The sequence below is a fragment of the Blennius ocellaris genome (assembly GCF_963422515.1).
Source record: "Blennius ocellaris genome assembly, chromosome: 11".
Lineage (NCBI taxonomy): Eukaryota > Metazoa > Chordata > Actinopteri > Blenniiformes > Blenniidae > Blennius > Blennius ocellaris.
Genome location: NC_137660.1, coordinates 21,408,404 through 21,421,187, shown reverse-complemented (window position 1 = coordinate 21,421,187; position 12,784 = coordinate 21,408,404). Strand labels below are relative to the sequence as shown.

At 39.1% G+C, this 12,784-nt stretch overlaps 1 protein-coding gene across 1 annotated transcript; it reads left to right on the top strand.

Moving 5' to 3' along the window:
* Window positions 1-1,913: 1,913 nt before the first annotated feature.
* LOC308136421 (mucin-2-like) lies at window positions 1,914-12,522 on the top strand (the record flags this gene model as incomplete). Its single annotated transcript, XM_080504758.1, has 22 exons — window positions 1,914-1,989; window positions 2,170-2,425; window positions 2,566-2,680; window positions 3,211-3,283; window positions 3,365-3,495; window positions 3,612-3,828; window positions 4,137-4,262; window positions 4,368-4,482; window positions 4,947-5,097; window positions 5,180-5,293; window positions 5,374-5,443; window positions 5,544-5,681; window positions 6,250-6,414; window positions 6,499-6,593; window positions 6,675-6,801; window positions 6,908-7,163; window positions 8,011-8,063; window positions 8,168-8,265; window positions 9,560-9,628; window positions 11,411-11,521; window positions 11,993-12,136; window positions 12,328-12,522. The coding sequence occupies 22 exons, from the start codon at window positions 1,914-1,916 to the stop codon at window positions 12,520-12,522; spliced, it is 2,895 nt and encodes a 964-aa protein (XP_080360884.1).
* Between the last annotated feature and the right edge of the window lie 262 nt (window positions 12,523-12,784).

The following is a 12,784-nucleotide window of genomic DNA, read 5'->3' as shown; positions in this document are numbered from 1 at the left end:
GAGAGACTATTTATCAACTGATCAAATAAAAAGCTGCAACTCAGTTTATGTCTTCTCTCTTTCATTTAATCATTTACGGCAACCCAACATTTCATCTAATGAACTGTCTTCTTTATCCTCTCTTTTTCTTAATGAGAAGAGAAAACTCTGGTAACGCTATTTATCTTTGAAAAAAACAGTCTTCTCAACTTGATTCAATCATGTTGACCAATTAGTTGACATAGAGAGTCTCATTACGAACAAGGACTTTCTTTCAGAAAAAGAATGATACCTAGGATCTGGATCGAAACACCATGTTTTGTCAATGAAATCACAGTTGCAAATTAAAATTCTAAAGTCACACAAGAATAAAAATCTTGCATGACAGACATGCCAGATGAGCTCAGAGAAAAACAGAACAATTGTCAGTATTATGAGATATTGTTTCTCCTCTCAGAATATGGAGGAGTGATTTTCTGTTCCAGGAGAACTGAACTGCTGTTTCATTACATTACAAGGCTGAAATCTTACCTTCTTCCTGTTTCCTCTGTGTCATACACAAAACTTCTACTTAGGCTAATATGTAATCTACATGAGCATAGACAATATAATAGATAAAGGTGAAAGAGGTCAAAATAAAGCACAAATCTACACATTTTTCTTCAGATAATACAATCCAATAATTTTTATAATTTATAAAATAATAGAATAAATTACTTGATATTCACAATTTAATAGTTATAGTCAACATAGGCAGACTGATTTTATTTACACTGTCAATGATGCAGGATTACCTTGATGGTCTTATCGAGAGAAATAGCAAAAAAATTTACGTATAAAGTGGTGGAATTGAAGAAAGTTGGCTAAACTGTCAAACAATGCTAAAAAATATATAAAGCAATAGAACTGGTTAAAAATAATGTTTTTTAAATAAAATGGCTGAAATAGCTCAAACTGCTACAATTCGACGAAAGTCGCCAAAGTGGCTACATATGCAACTTTATGAGCTGTCATTCTCATGTTAAGTTGGTTTTGTGGCTCCAGAAATATTTTCATTTGTGCTCGCTCAAGAAAACTCTCATTAAGTCATAAAGATAGCAGACCCCTGAACTGAGAAAACAGTTAATTAAATTAATAGGATGGATTAGTTTCACACTGCTGGAGAGCACATGAATACTGTGCCGCTTTTTGAAATCCTGTTTACGCCACTCATCTCACCTTTTCAGCTGTGCTTCCTGGAAATTAAAGCCAAATATACATGAGTTTGGATGTTCTCAAATTCCCTCCGAGGCTGGAGCTCCTCCAAGGGCAAACATCCACTCCCACATGGAAGTTTAATAGCTTCTTACACGGAATCCTTTGTATTTATTCAGGGATGGCATGTTTCTATCTCAATACGCTGAGATAGTTTGGATGAGAGGCAACTACTCAATGGCTGTACAGTGCAGCAATGATCAACATCCTCCCATCATAGTGATATCATGGGATCAATTCCAGCCAAGGCATTTATGTCTGGTAATTGCACGTTCTCCTGGTGCATTCATGGTTTTCTCCAGATTCCTACAGTCCAAAACCCTGGGTACAAGATTTAATGATGATCCTAAATTGTTTGTAGATGTCAAAGTGAGTGTTTGTGCTTCTGTCTTTTTATGTTTGTCATGTGATAGTGATTGATTACAATGCCAACAAAACAACAGCATTACCACAAGATTCTCCAGAAGGCTGATGTTTGTTCAGGAGACATTGAAGATGAGGAAGATAATCAACAAATATTAGAATGGAATCAAATATATATTAATGACATGCTGTCAACATCCTGGAGAAAAGAGCCACCATTCTTGAAGGTGGGAGGGGAACAAATAAACAATCCTAATATAAGGAGCCACTGACCATGGCCCATGATTCCCTGCTCTGGTGACTGAACAGTGGCAACAATGAAGTGGAGAGTCCTGTGGTTGTATTTCTTCATTTTGGCTGCTGCTGAAGTCACTGAAATCCAGACCAGACTGGGTAAGATGCAAAATATTGTACTTTCTCGGCAGCTGGTTGCCATGCATTCATGTATTATTACAGTTTACCACACTTCTGACACTGATGGGGCATAGGATGAAATAAATTAGTCGTGATTTTCAAAATTTATGTGAATTCATTGAAGAATGTTGATAACCTTTTCTCATTGTATTTCTCCAGTTCGTAACCATGTCAGCAGCATCTGTAGCACATGGGGCAGAGAGCACTTCAAGACATTTGATGGTGATATATACCACTTTCCTGGTATGTGTGAATACAACCTGGTCTCCGACTGCCATGAGTCCTACCAAGAGTTCTCAGTGCACATGAAGAGGGACAGCAACGATGGAAACCCGACTGTCAGCTATGTGATAGTAACCATCAACGACCTTGTATTCAACCTTAGCAAGAGCGTGGTTACTCTGAACGACAACGAGTAAGTTTATAGAACAAATCTAAAACAAACAACTATCTCATTGAAATTAAATTTGTCTTTATTGTGCCAGAGTGAAGAGTGTTTCAATTTTCCATGCTATTCGATCAATAACAATAAAACATAAATAATCTTTAAATCAGTGTCACATTGCCACACATGGGTTTGGGAGTACAAGTGGAGAAAAATGCTGCTTACACCAAACTCGAGTCCAAAGTCGGTGTCACTGTCATGTGGAACGGCGAGGACGCTGTCATGGTAAGATCCTCATTTGATATGGAGTACCAGGTTATTTTAGAAGTGCATCAGGATCACATTGAGGTTACTAAGGCTACTATAAACATATTCAAAGGTTTATCCTTTGCAATGCAATGTGTTTAGTGTTGACCGTCAGTTAATGTGGGTTTAAAACTAGATTGCGACTGGAATGCCACCCAACATAAAAACCATCCAAGTCTCCTGAAAAGATGCAATGACTTGCTGTTGTAACCCCTGTAAAATGGTGCAGCTGACATTTTCATGGCTTCTGATTCAAGATTGAGCTGACTATTCATGACATATAAGTGCCAAAGTTTTGAATTATTTTATGAAAGAACCCTTTTGTCACTCACAACATTCAAAGGAGTAGAAATCTGAATTGTTCTGATATAAACTAAATAATACTGACAATGTTTCGTATTGTGTCAGTGTTTGGCAGACAATAATAAATGTAGACAGTGTCAACAAAATAGTTTTAAACTTTTCTAATCCATCCATTGTTTGTTTTTGTTTTTTTTGTTGTTTTTTAGGTGGAGGTCGATGAAGACTATGCAAACCGCACTTGTGGACTTTGTGGAGCATTCAATGGAGCCTTTCCTCATGGTACATAGCATCATTTGTTCTGTTTTCTTACATTTAATCTGCAACATGGCATGTGACACTATGAATGTACCCACATTGCAGGTCTCAACCTCAACCCCATTGAGTTTGGCAACAAACAAAAAGTCCATCGTCCGAATGATGAATGTGAAGACCCCTCTGAAGATGAAGACTCTTCAGAGGCTGTGGCTTTGCAAGATTCATGCAAGGAGTTTGTGAGTTTCTAACCTAACAATGTATAATGATTCAAATATTGTGATATGTAGTGACATTTGCCAATTTACAATGGAGAAACATTACCTCAACCAACCACCTCTTTTGTCTTTTTTAGCGAACCACATGTGAAAAGATGCTGCGTTCAGAGTCCTGGAGCTCCTGCACCGCCCTGATAAACCCTGAACCATACATCCAGGCCTGCATGCAAGACATGTGCGGCTGTAACAACATAACGAATGATTTCTGTGTCTGCAGCACACTGTCTGAGTTCTCTCGTCAGTGTTCCCATGCAGGAGGACATCCCCCCAACTGGAGGACGCCTCACTTCTGTGGTAACAGAACACTTTTTTCTTTGTCCCTGGCCGTCCCCCTTTATGTTTTGTACTTTACACAGTACATTTGCTCTGAAATCAGCGTGAAACATCTTGGGGATCTTTGAAAGGACATTTAAAACATCATTTTTAAAAAGTGCAGATATGTGTAGAATTCATTGTCACTGATATGATTAAAAGCATAAAAATAAGCTTAAGTGTTTTAAGAAGTTTGAAAAGGGATGTATACTCACTGAAAACATTTTGACAATTTACCCCTGCCTTGATATATGAGTATGAACTGCATGTTTTGCTTTTTACCGCCACAGCTAAACTGTGTCCCTACAACATGGTCTATGAGGAGAGTGGTTCTCCCTGCATGGACACTTGCACACATCAAGACACAATTTCACTTTGTGAGGACCACAAAATGGACGGCTGCTTCTGTCCTCCTGGTTGGTGCTCTACATATATTTCTGTTTTTATGTTTTGATCACAATAAAACTTGATTTAGAGTTTCCTAGTTAACATATACATACAAACAAGAATGTCTGTTGCAGGGACTGTATTCGACGATATCTCCATGAGGGGATGCATCAATCAGCCTGAGTGTCAGTGCAAACATGATAAGATTTACAACCCTGGTGAGATTTACAAACAGGACCAGGAGGAATGGTACGTCACTTATTCAGTCATTACATACATACTGCATTTATGCATAATTAAAACTGGGATAGTTACCAGTTTGAAAGTTCTCAATTAATAGCGAACACATGATAATACCATGGCAGCAGTGCTACTCAATTAAAAGATCAAGAGGTACATTTTATTTTCACAGGACATTTATGCGCAATTTCTGTACATCTCTTAATTTGTCATTATAACTTATTTTTATACGGAGTTACTGCATTTCCTTTCACCATACTGCAGCTGAGTTGAGCAATGTCAAAGCTGCATCTGGTAGATTACAGAAACCATCAACTTTACTAGTTTGCTGTTCATTAAATTCTTCCCACTGGGAAGTGGAATCTTTTCTAACTCACAGTTAATTCTGATCTCACTATTTTTTAAAGTGTTTCAGAATTGACATGTGTCACCTTCACTCTGACAATGTCATAAATCACTTGTGTCTCTTCCAGTAAATGCTTGGCGGGTGTATGGGAGTGTAGCCAACTTCCAACCCCTGCTTTATGCGCCATTGAAGAGGGTTCACATGTAACTACATTTGATGGGAAAACTTACACTTTTCATGGAAACTGTTACTACACACTGGCCAAAGTTGAGAAAAAGGTGGGAAAAGTCATTGCTTTGCTCAACTCAATGTGTCTATGCCTTCAAAACTGTATAATTTATTCAATTAATTGTGTTCCAGGATGAGTCAAGTCAAAAATTTACCATTCTGGCACAGCTGATGCCGTGTGCACACCAAGAGTTTGACACGTGTCTCAAGACCGTTAAACTCCTGCTCAACAACGACCGAAACAACGTGAGATACAGACTCTGGTGAAATGTTATAAATCACAAACATTTTTGCTGATTTGTTATAAAGAATCTCTTTCTGTTCAGGGATTAATATTCACTACTGATGGCACTGTGAAGCAGAATATGCAGACCCTCACTTTGCCGTACCGCTCAGGTGAGTCAGACAGTGAAGAAAACTCTGAAGGAAACATGACAATGTTCACTCGTGCTTCAATATCCGACACTCCTCTTTCTGATTTTCTGCTGCCTTGCAGGAGACATCAGCATTTTTCATGCCTCATCCTTCCACATCTTGCTCCAGACCAGTTTTGGGTTACAAATTCAGATTCAACATGTTCCCATCATGCAAGTCTATGTCAAACTTGATCCGAGCTACAAGCAAAAGACACGAGGTAAGATTTATATTTGTTTTGATCATAAATAATATGTCCAGATTTAGATGTCTTCATAAAAATCCCGCCTATTCTCACAGTTAAATAATTTTTAGAAGAGTGATGCTGATTATAGTAAACATTATTGCTTTTTTCTAAATTTACACTTTTGAAATTTGCCTTTCTGAATCCAATTCCATATTATTGAGCCATGTGGCCTGGGTAATTTGAGGCTTGTTCAGGTCCCAGTAGAAGATTTATGGTTATTCAAAGAGTCCAGAATCCGTACAGGAGTCTCCAGAGAAATTTGCTTGTATAATGTTAACGGTGAGTTAGGATCTTACATGAAAACTTAAATAGTTTGCAAGTGGAGGATGATCTCAGATAAAGAAGTAACAATAAATTGCTGTACTTTTCTTAACATATTAAAGAGGTTAAAGATATAAATATTTGTGACTGTAATTCTCACAATTCCTTTTCCATTCTGAAATCCTGAACTAAACCCAGAAAGACCTGCGTCAGGTTTCGGCCAATATTTGTTTGTTTTTTTCTCAATTTAAGGATTATGTAAAATGATTTATTCCTCCAGGTTTATGTGGGAACAACAACATGATCCTGTCTGATGACATGAAGACTCCTCAGGGAATCGTTGAAGGAACTGCTGCAACTTTCACAAACTCCTGGAAGGCTAACCTAATGTGTCCGGACAGAGAGGAGAGACTTGATGACCCCTGCTCCTTCAGTGTGGAAAATGGTGGGAGACGTGTTCAATCACTTTGTTTACTCACATATTTGTATTAATTTATTAATCAAAGTGTTACATGTCCTCTTTTCTCAGAGCGATATGCGAAACACTGGTGTGCTTTGCTGCTGAGTCCAAATAGTACATTCACACAGTGTCACTCAGCAGTGGATCCAGATATTTACTACAAGGTACAATGAAAGCTTCTTGTCTGCCTCTCACTGAGTTGGATTGGACTGTCACTCTCTAAAACAGTGTGTTGTCTTCTGCAGCGTTGTACTTATGCCAGCTGTAACTGTGAGAAGAGTGAAGCCTGCCTGTGTGCTGTTTTCTCCTCTTATGCACGAGCTTGTGCATCGAAGGGAGTGATGCTGCCTGAGTGGAGCGAGACTGTGTGTGGTAAGAGTGTCTTTCACTTCGTTAAGATACTGCTCAGTAATAGTTGGACATCTTCTCTTTCATGTTAGTACTAAAACTCTGTACACTGACACTGTCTACCAAACAGATAAATACATGAAGAACTGCCCAGCCTCTCAGACCTTCTCTTACAACCATCAAAGATGCCAGATGAGTTGCAGATCTCTGGGCTCAAACCAGCAGAGCTGCAGCTTTGACTTCTCTCCTGTTGATGGCTGCTCATGTGCTGAGGGCTTCTACTCAGATGACAATGGCACCTGTGTCCCCATGACAAAATGTCCCTGTTACCATAACGATGTCTACATCAAACCTGGGAAGTCTGTCAGCATCAACAATGAGCACTGGTGAGTAAGTTCTGGAATTCTGATCAAGTATCAAGACTCAGGACTTGATAACATTTAGAGCTGTGAAATAATTTGTTGATAATTATAATGTTGGTACGATTTCTAGTATGATAAAGTAAAGAAAATCATATAATATTTATGCAAAACATACCAGATTCACTGTTGTGAAGTGAGACTGAGGGCAGTCGTTGGCCTAGAAGTTGGAGCTAGAGAATAGGGGTCGGCAACTCGGGGCTCGTTCATTCTTCTGCTCCGGCTCCTTGAGCCTTGGTCTCACTGCACAGTACATGCTGGAGCGGGGTGGACCAGGATGGTATGATAAGGCAAAGTGCACCCAGACCTAACTCTGTTGCGCAGTCCCACCACAGAGAGTGTGGTCAAATGTAGGCGGCGCAGGTGATGTGGTGTGCTCTGATCAGTGGGAAATGGGTCACAATAGCTCTTTGATTGTTGAAGGTTGTGGACCTCTGAACTAGAAGAGTCCTATTTGCGGTTTGCATCAGACATTGACTGCTAAACATGTGGATCATTAACCATTGTGGTGAACCATCATTATCATACTGGACATAGATAAACTGTGTGACGTATACGGCAGGCTCAAGCAAATCCGTAGTGCCAATCTTACAAAAATTTGATAAAATCTACATTTTTAGTGAGTTGGTAAAAGTCAAAGTGCAGTATACAGTATAATAATTGTAGTAATTTGACATCAACAGCTTAGTTTAGAGCAGAGCATATGTCAAAAATATCATACTGTCATTTTGTTCTGTGCTTATTTATCACCCAACTGGATTTACAGAGTTTGGAGTATATTATCAACCAATGTATTTTCCGTGGCTTTTCCTAGTGTTTGCACCAATGGGATGCTTCATTGTCATTCTTGGAGAGCCCGTTCATCAGGTTAGTTTTATTTTCTAACCAATATCTGTTTCCACAACACCGGCTTGGGTTCACACTATGTGTGCTAAATCAGTTTCTCCCTCTTTCCATTATTTTGTGAACAGATTGTCCTGACCCCAAAGTGTTCTTCAACTGTTCAGGAGCAGGGGAGCTTGGTCTGCAGTGTGCTCGAACTTGTTCAAATCTGGACAGCAACGATTGTGTAAGGTGACACAATACATGACATTCTCAAATAAAAAAAGACAAAAAAATGTTTTCCTTCGGAGTGGAAATTTCAATTTCAAAGTAGCACAAGACAAGCATTATAAGAATCAATTTTAATAATGATAATAATTTAAAAAACAAAACATTGGCACATTACCATCAATCCATCTCCTTAACTGCTTTATCTGTATGGAGTTGTGGTGGCAGTACAGAGGGCAAAGATGGGGTAAGGGTATATAATCTCTCCAGTGAGTCCTGGGCCGATTTCGAGGCCTTCCCCCAATCAGACATGCCTCATAAACCTCTAATGGGAGGAGACCAGGGGCTATGGGCATCCTAATCAGGTGCCTGAACAACCTCAACAGGCTCCTCTCAAAGTCGAGGATGAAGCAGCTTGACTTTAAGTTTCTCCCAGATAGCTGAGTTCCTCACTCAATCTGATGAGGGTGGAAACAAAAAAGAATCTGAGTCGTACAGTGCTGTGCCTGGGAAGGATAATCTGTTGACCACAGCACACAGATTTTGTCCTTTACCCTCCTTACGTGGGTCATATTTCTTTCCAAATAAACTGGCGGATTCTATTTTACAGTATGGAAGGTGTACATTTTAGGGCCTGTTTACAAGACAACATTTCGCGTGACAACACCTAATCTGTTAAAAAAAAAAAAAAAGGAGTACGTTTACACTGCAGCAGCGGACACAGAGACAACGATTTAGTTCATATGACGGGCCACGTGAGGGCGCTGTTGCTTGATTTTGTAATAAAACCACACAGACATGTGCAGAGAATAATGCGTTATAAACGTAAAGAAGATGGAGAGCACCCGACATCCGAATGGACTGATACAACGGATGCTATCAGGGCTGTGTCTCAACTCCAAAACTACTGATATGGATGGTAAAACTAGAATACGGACTGCGAGTGATAACACTATGGTCCGCCATGTTATTTTACAAGTGGATGAGCAGAAGGGAGAGGGACAGATGCACATGCGCAGTAATAGGCTCCGTAGCCTCCGGCAGTCTCTGCAGGAGGGAATAGCGACCGTGAAAGAATCTTTCCACCTTGGGAGCCAGGATAAAAACTTTGTGGATACAGTAGATCTGCACACTGGTGCCGCGTAAACGGACCCCACAAAAGTGAAGAAAGTTTTTGCGGATACACTTGTGTTTGTTGTCATGTAAACAGGGCCTGAGTTCAACGCACAATAGTTTGCAGACAGTTTTAAACAATTTAATAGATAACAGTGTACATTTGTGTTTCAATCCATGTGATCTTTCGGTTCTCTCAGGACTCCACAGAGTGTAAATCTGGCTGTCGGTGTCCTGATGGACTCCTTGAGGATGGCAAAGGTGCCTGTGTGAGAGAAAGCGACTGTCCTTGTCAGCATGATGGCCATCTCTTTGTCCCGGGAACACAAATCCCTAACCAGTGCAACACTTGGTATGAGCATGTCTTACACAGATACTCATCATCTATCATTTATTTATACTGCCTGTCTGTTTTACTCTTGTAGTGCAACAGTCTATGACATTAAACCTTTTCTGACATGTCTAGTACCTGCAAAAGTGGAACATGGATGTGCACAGAAAAGAAATGTCCAGGAACTTGTGTTGTTTATGGGAGTGGACACTACTCTACGTTTGATCAGCGATCTTACGAGTTTCAGGGAAATTGTTCTTATATTGCCGTCAAGGTAAAAACTGTTTCCCAAATCACCCATAGCACACATCACTACAAACTATCAGATGTCAGTCTGACAACATTTATTCAAAAATGTCACATGAAAGTTAAATAACTATGGTCAGTCATTAATGCTTGATGACAATAATTACAGTTCTTGACACTTCAAATATGAGGCAAGTACACATAACAGATTTACCACTATCTTCATAGTCAATTACATATTTATATTACTTATAATCCAGTCCTTCTAGAACAGGGGTGTCTAACTAATTTCCGCGCAGGGCCACATCAGCATAATGGTTGCCCTCAAAGGGCCAAATCTAACTGTAAGAGAGTATAAATGTAACTAAATGTAAAAAAAATATATATAATGTAAAATAAATGTAACTACTCAATTTTAACTAACTCTGACTTTATTACTTATTCATATATATTCACAAATATTACATATGCATTTGCATAGATATAAAAAAAAATTATATTTGCTTTTTGCTCTGTTAAGTCTAACTTTGGCATACTTAGCTCCGTGCTTGGTGTCAAAATGTGGACCTATATTGTTCTCTTTGACAGCCGACACGCCTCATAACACAAAATACATGCTCTTAATTTGCCTTGAAGCACAAACATGTATTCGTCTCCCCATCGTACATGAAATAGCCTTTCATCTGCATCAATTTTTCAAACCTCACTACTTGATAAAAATGATATTGTAAAAGTGTAAAAGTGCATAAACAATAGTCAATTAAAAAAAATTCAGTTTAAATCTTTCTTTTAATTCTTAACGTCACTCTGCCCTGAGCTTGCGCTGCCACATAAATAAATGTGGTGGACCAAATTTGAGTTTGACATGTGTTCTTGAAAGATCTAGAAACTGCTATATTTTATGGATTTTTTTTATTACACTATTTCATTGTTTATTGTCATGAACCGTTACAACAATTAAAATGCTGGGACATGTATTATAGATATGGAAACAATGTGAAAGATCATACAAAGCGTCTTCCAAATGGTGACCGTAGAATGTAGATGAGACAATTTTGCAGTTGATGCAACAATGAAGTAAAAACCACGCCAAAGTTTTCTCTGGACATGCACATTTCCACTGCAAAGCACTAGAAAATGCTTTTGCTGAGCCGACCTCTGTCACCAAAGCTTTGTTATGTTCTGTTTAAAGACGAGTTTACGAGCAAGATTATTTTAGTCCAGGTTTTGAAGTAGAGTAAAATATTTCAAACATTTACATCTCTTCTTGTAATATACATTAAATGGCTCATTTTGGGAGCAGTTTTGTAAAGCTACTTACAATTTTGTAAATATGTGACTTATCTCTCAAAACGTCCATGAATGAATATAGTGGCTGCAATGTATTTTTATTGTTGACATTATTTTGACTGTGATCAGAACCCATTTCAATCAATAAAAATATAAATGAAAAATAAAATCTCTCTCTTTTAAGAACAACTGTGGGAATAAAACAGCTCAGTACAACTTTGCGATCATCACCGAGAACATCCCATGTGGCTCTACAGGCACCACATGCTCCAAGACTGTCAGGATCCAGATGGGGGTAAGGACTTAAGCTAGTACCTGGTGCTGTCCATACCTGAAGCATTATATATAAGAGAATACATGAACACTCATGACAAGCTACCGTTATCTTGTTTTCTTCTTTACAGAAAAAGGAAATCAGTTTTTTTAAGAATAAATATAAAGAAGAAGATCTGGAACGTGGCCCTGAGATCAAGTACAGAATAAGAAGAGTTGGCTTGTACATTGTCTTGGAGTCCGACATTGGGGTTGCAGTGATGTGGGATCGGAAAACAACCATCCGTATCCTGATGGAACCACTGCATAGTGTACGTCACAGTGCTTTCAAATAATGACGGGAAGAACCTCTGTGTGCTCTTGCTTTCTCGAATGATTGTTTTCTTCCATCATAACACTGATAAAACATGATGAAGATGCACAACAATCATTTTATGTCCGTGTGTGACAAAATGTGTCAATAAGCAACAAACTCTTTTTTTGTGCCATTCAGGGAGAGGTGTGTGGTCTGTGTGGCAATTTTGATGGTGATGGACAGAACGACTTCACTACCCAGGGTAACATGGTCGTCAGCAGCCTGTTTGAATTTGCAAACAGCTGGAAATTGCACAGCTCATGTCCAGATATGGAGGCAAACGTCAGGCCCTGTGAAGCAAAACCCCATCGACATTACTGGGCAAAAATGATGTGCAGCATTATAACTGGACAGACATTCAAACAGTGCCACAAAAAGGTAACAGTGAGAATGAGGTTTTGATGTACAGCTCCTGGCTGACAATACAACAGATACCCTTAAATATCTCTCATTCATTCTGACCTTCTCTACAGGTTGATCCTCTTCCTTTTTATGAAAACTGTGTGGAAGACTCATGTGCCTGCGACACTGGAGGAGACTGCGAGTGTTTCTGCACTGCGGTAGCAGCTTATGCTCAAGCTTGTAATGAGGCCGGGGTCTGCGTTGCATGGAGGACTCCTGACATCTGCCGTGAGTACACAGTTGTACTTGAAACTTTTGGTTTTTAGGCATAAAGCACTGCTGTGCGGCTCTGCAGAGTCTCATGAACTCAGTCTTTACAGATTTAGCAACGTCACTTATGCAACTTGCCTGAGTTAATTTGTTTTGTTTTTGCTATTGTTGCCCCTTGTAACTGGAATTTGCAGAGCTCGTCAAAAGGAAGAAATTAGTGTGGTGAAGTTTGAAAACAATCATTTTCAGTGTTAGCCTTTGTAATGGCAGCAGTGTGCACTGGTTACTATCCCAACTTTTGTTGAATCATTTAAATCT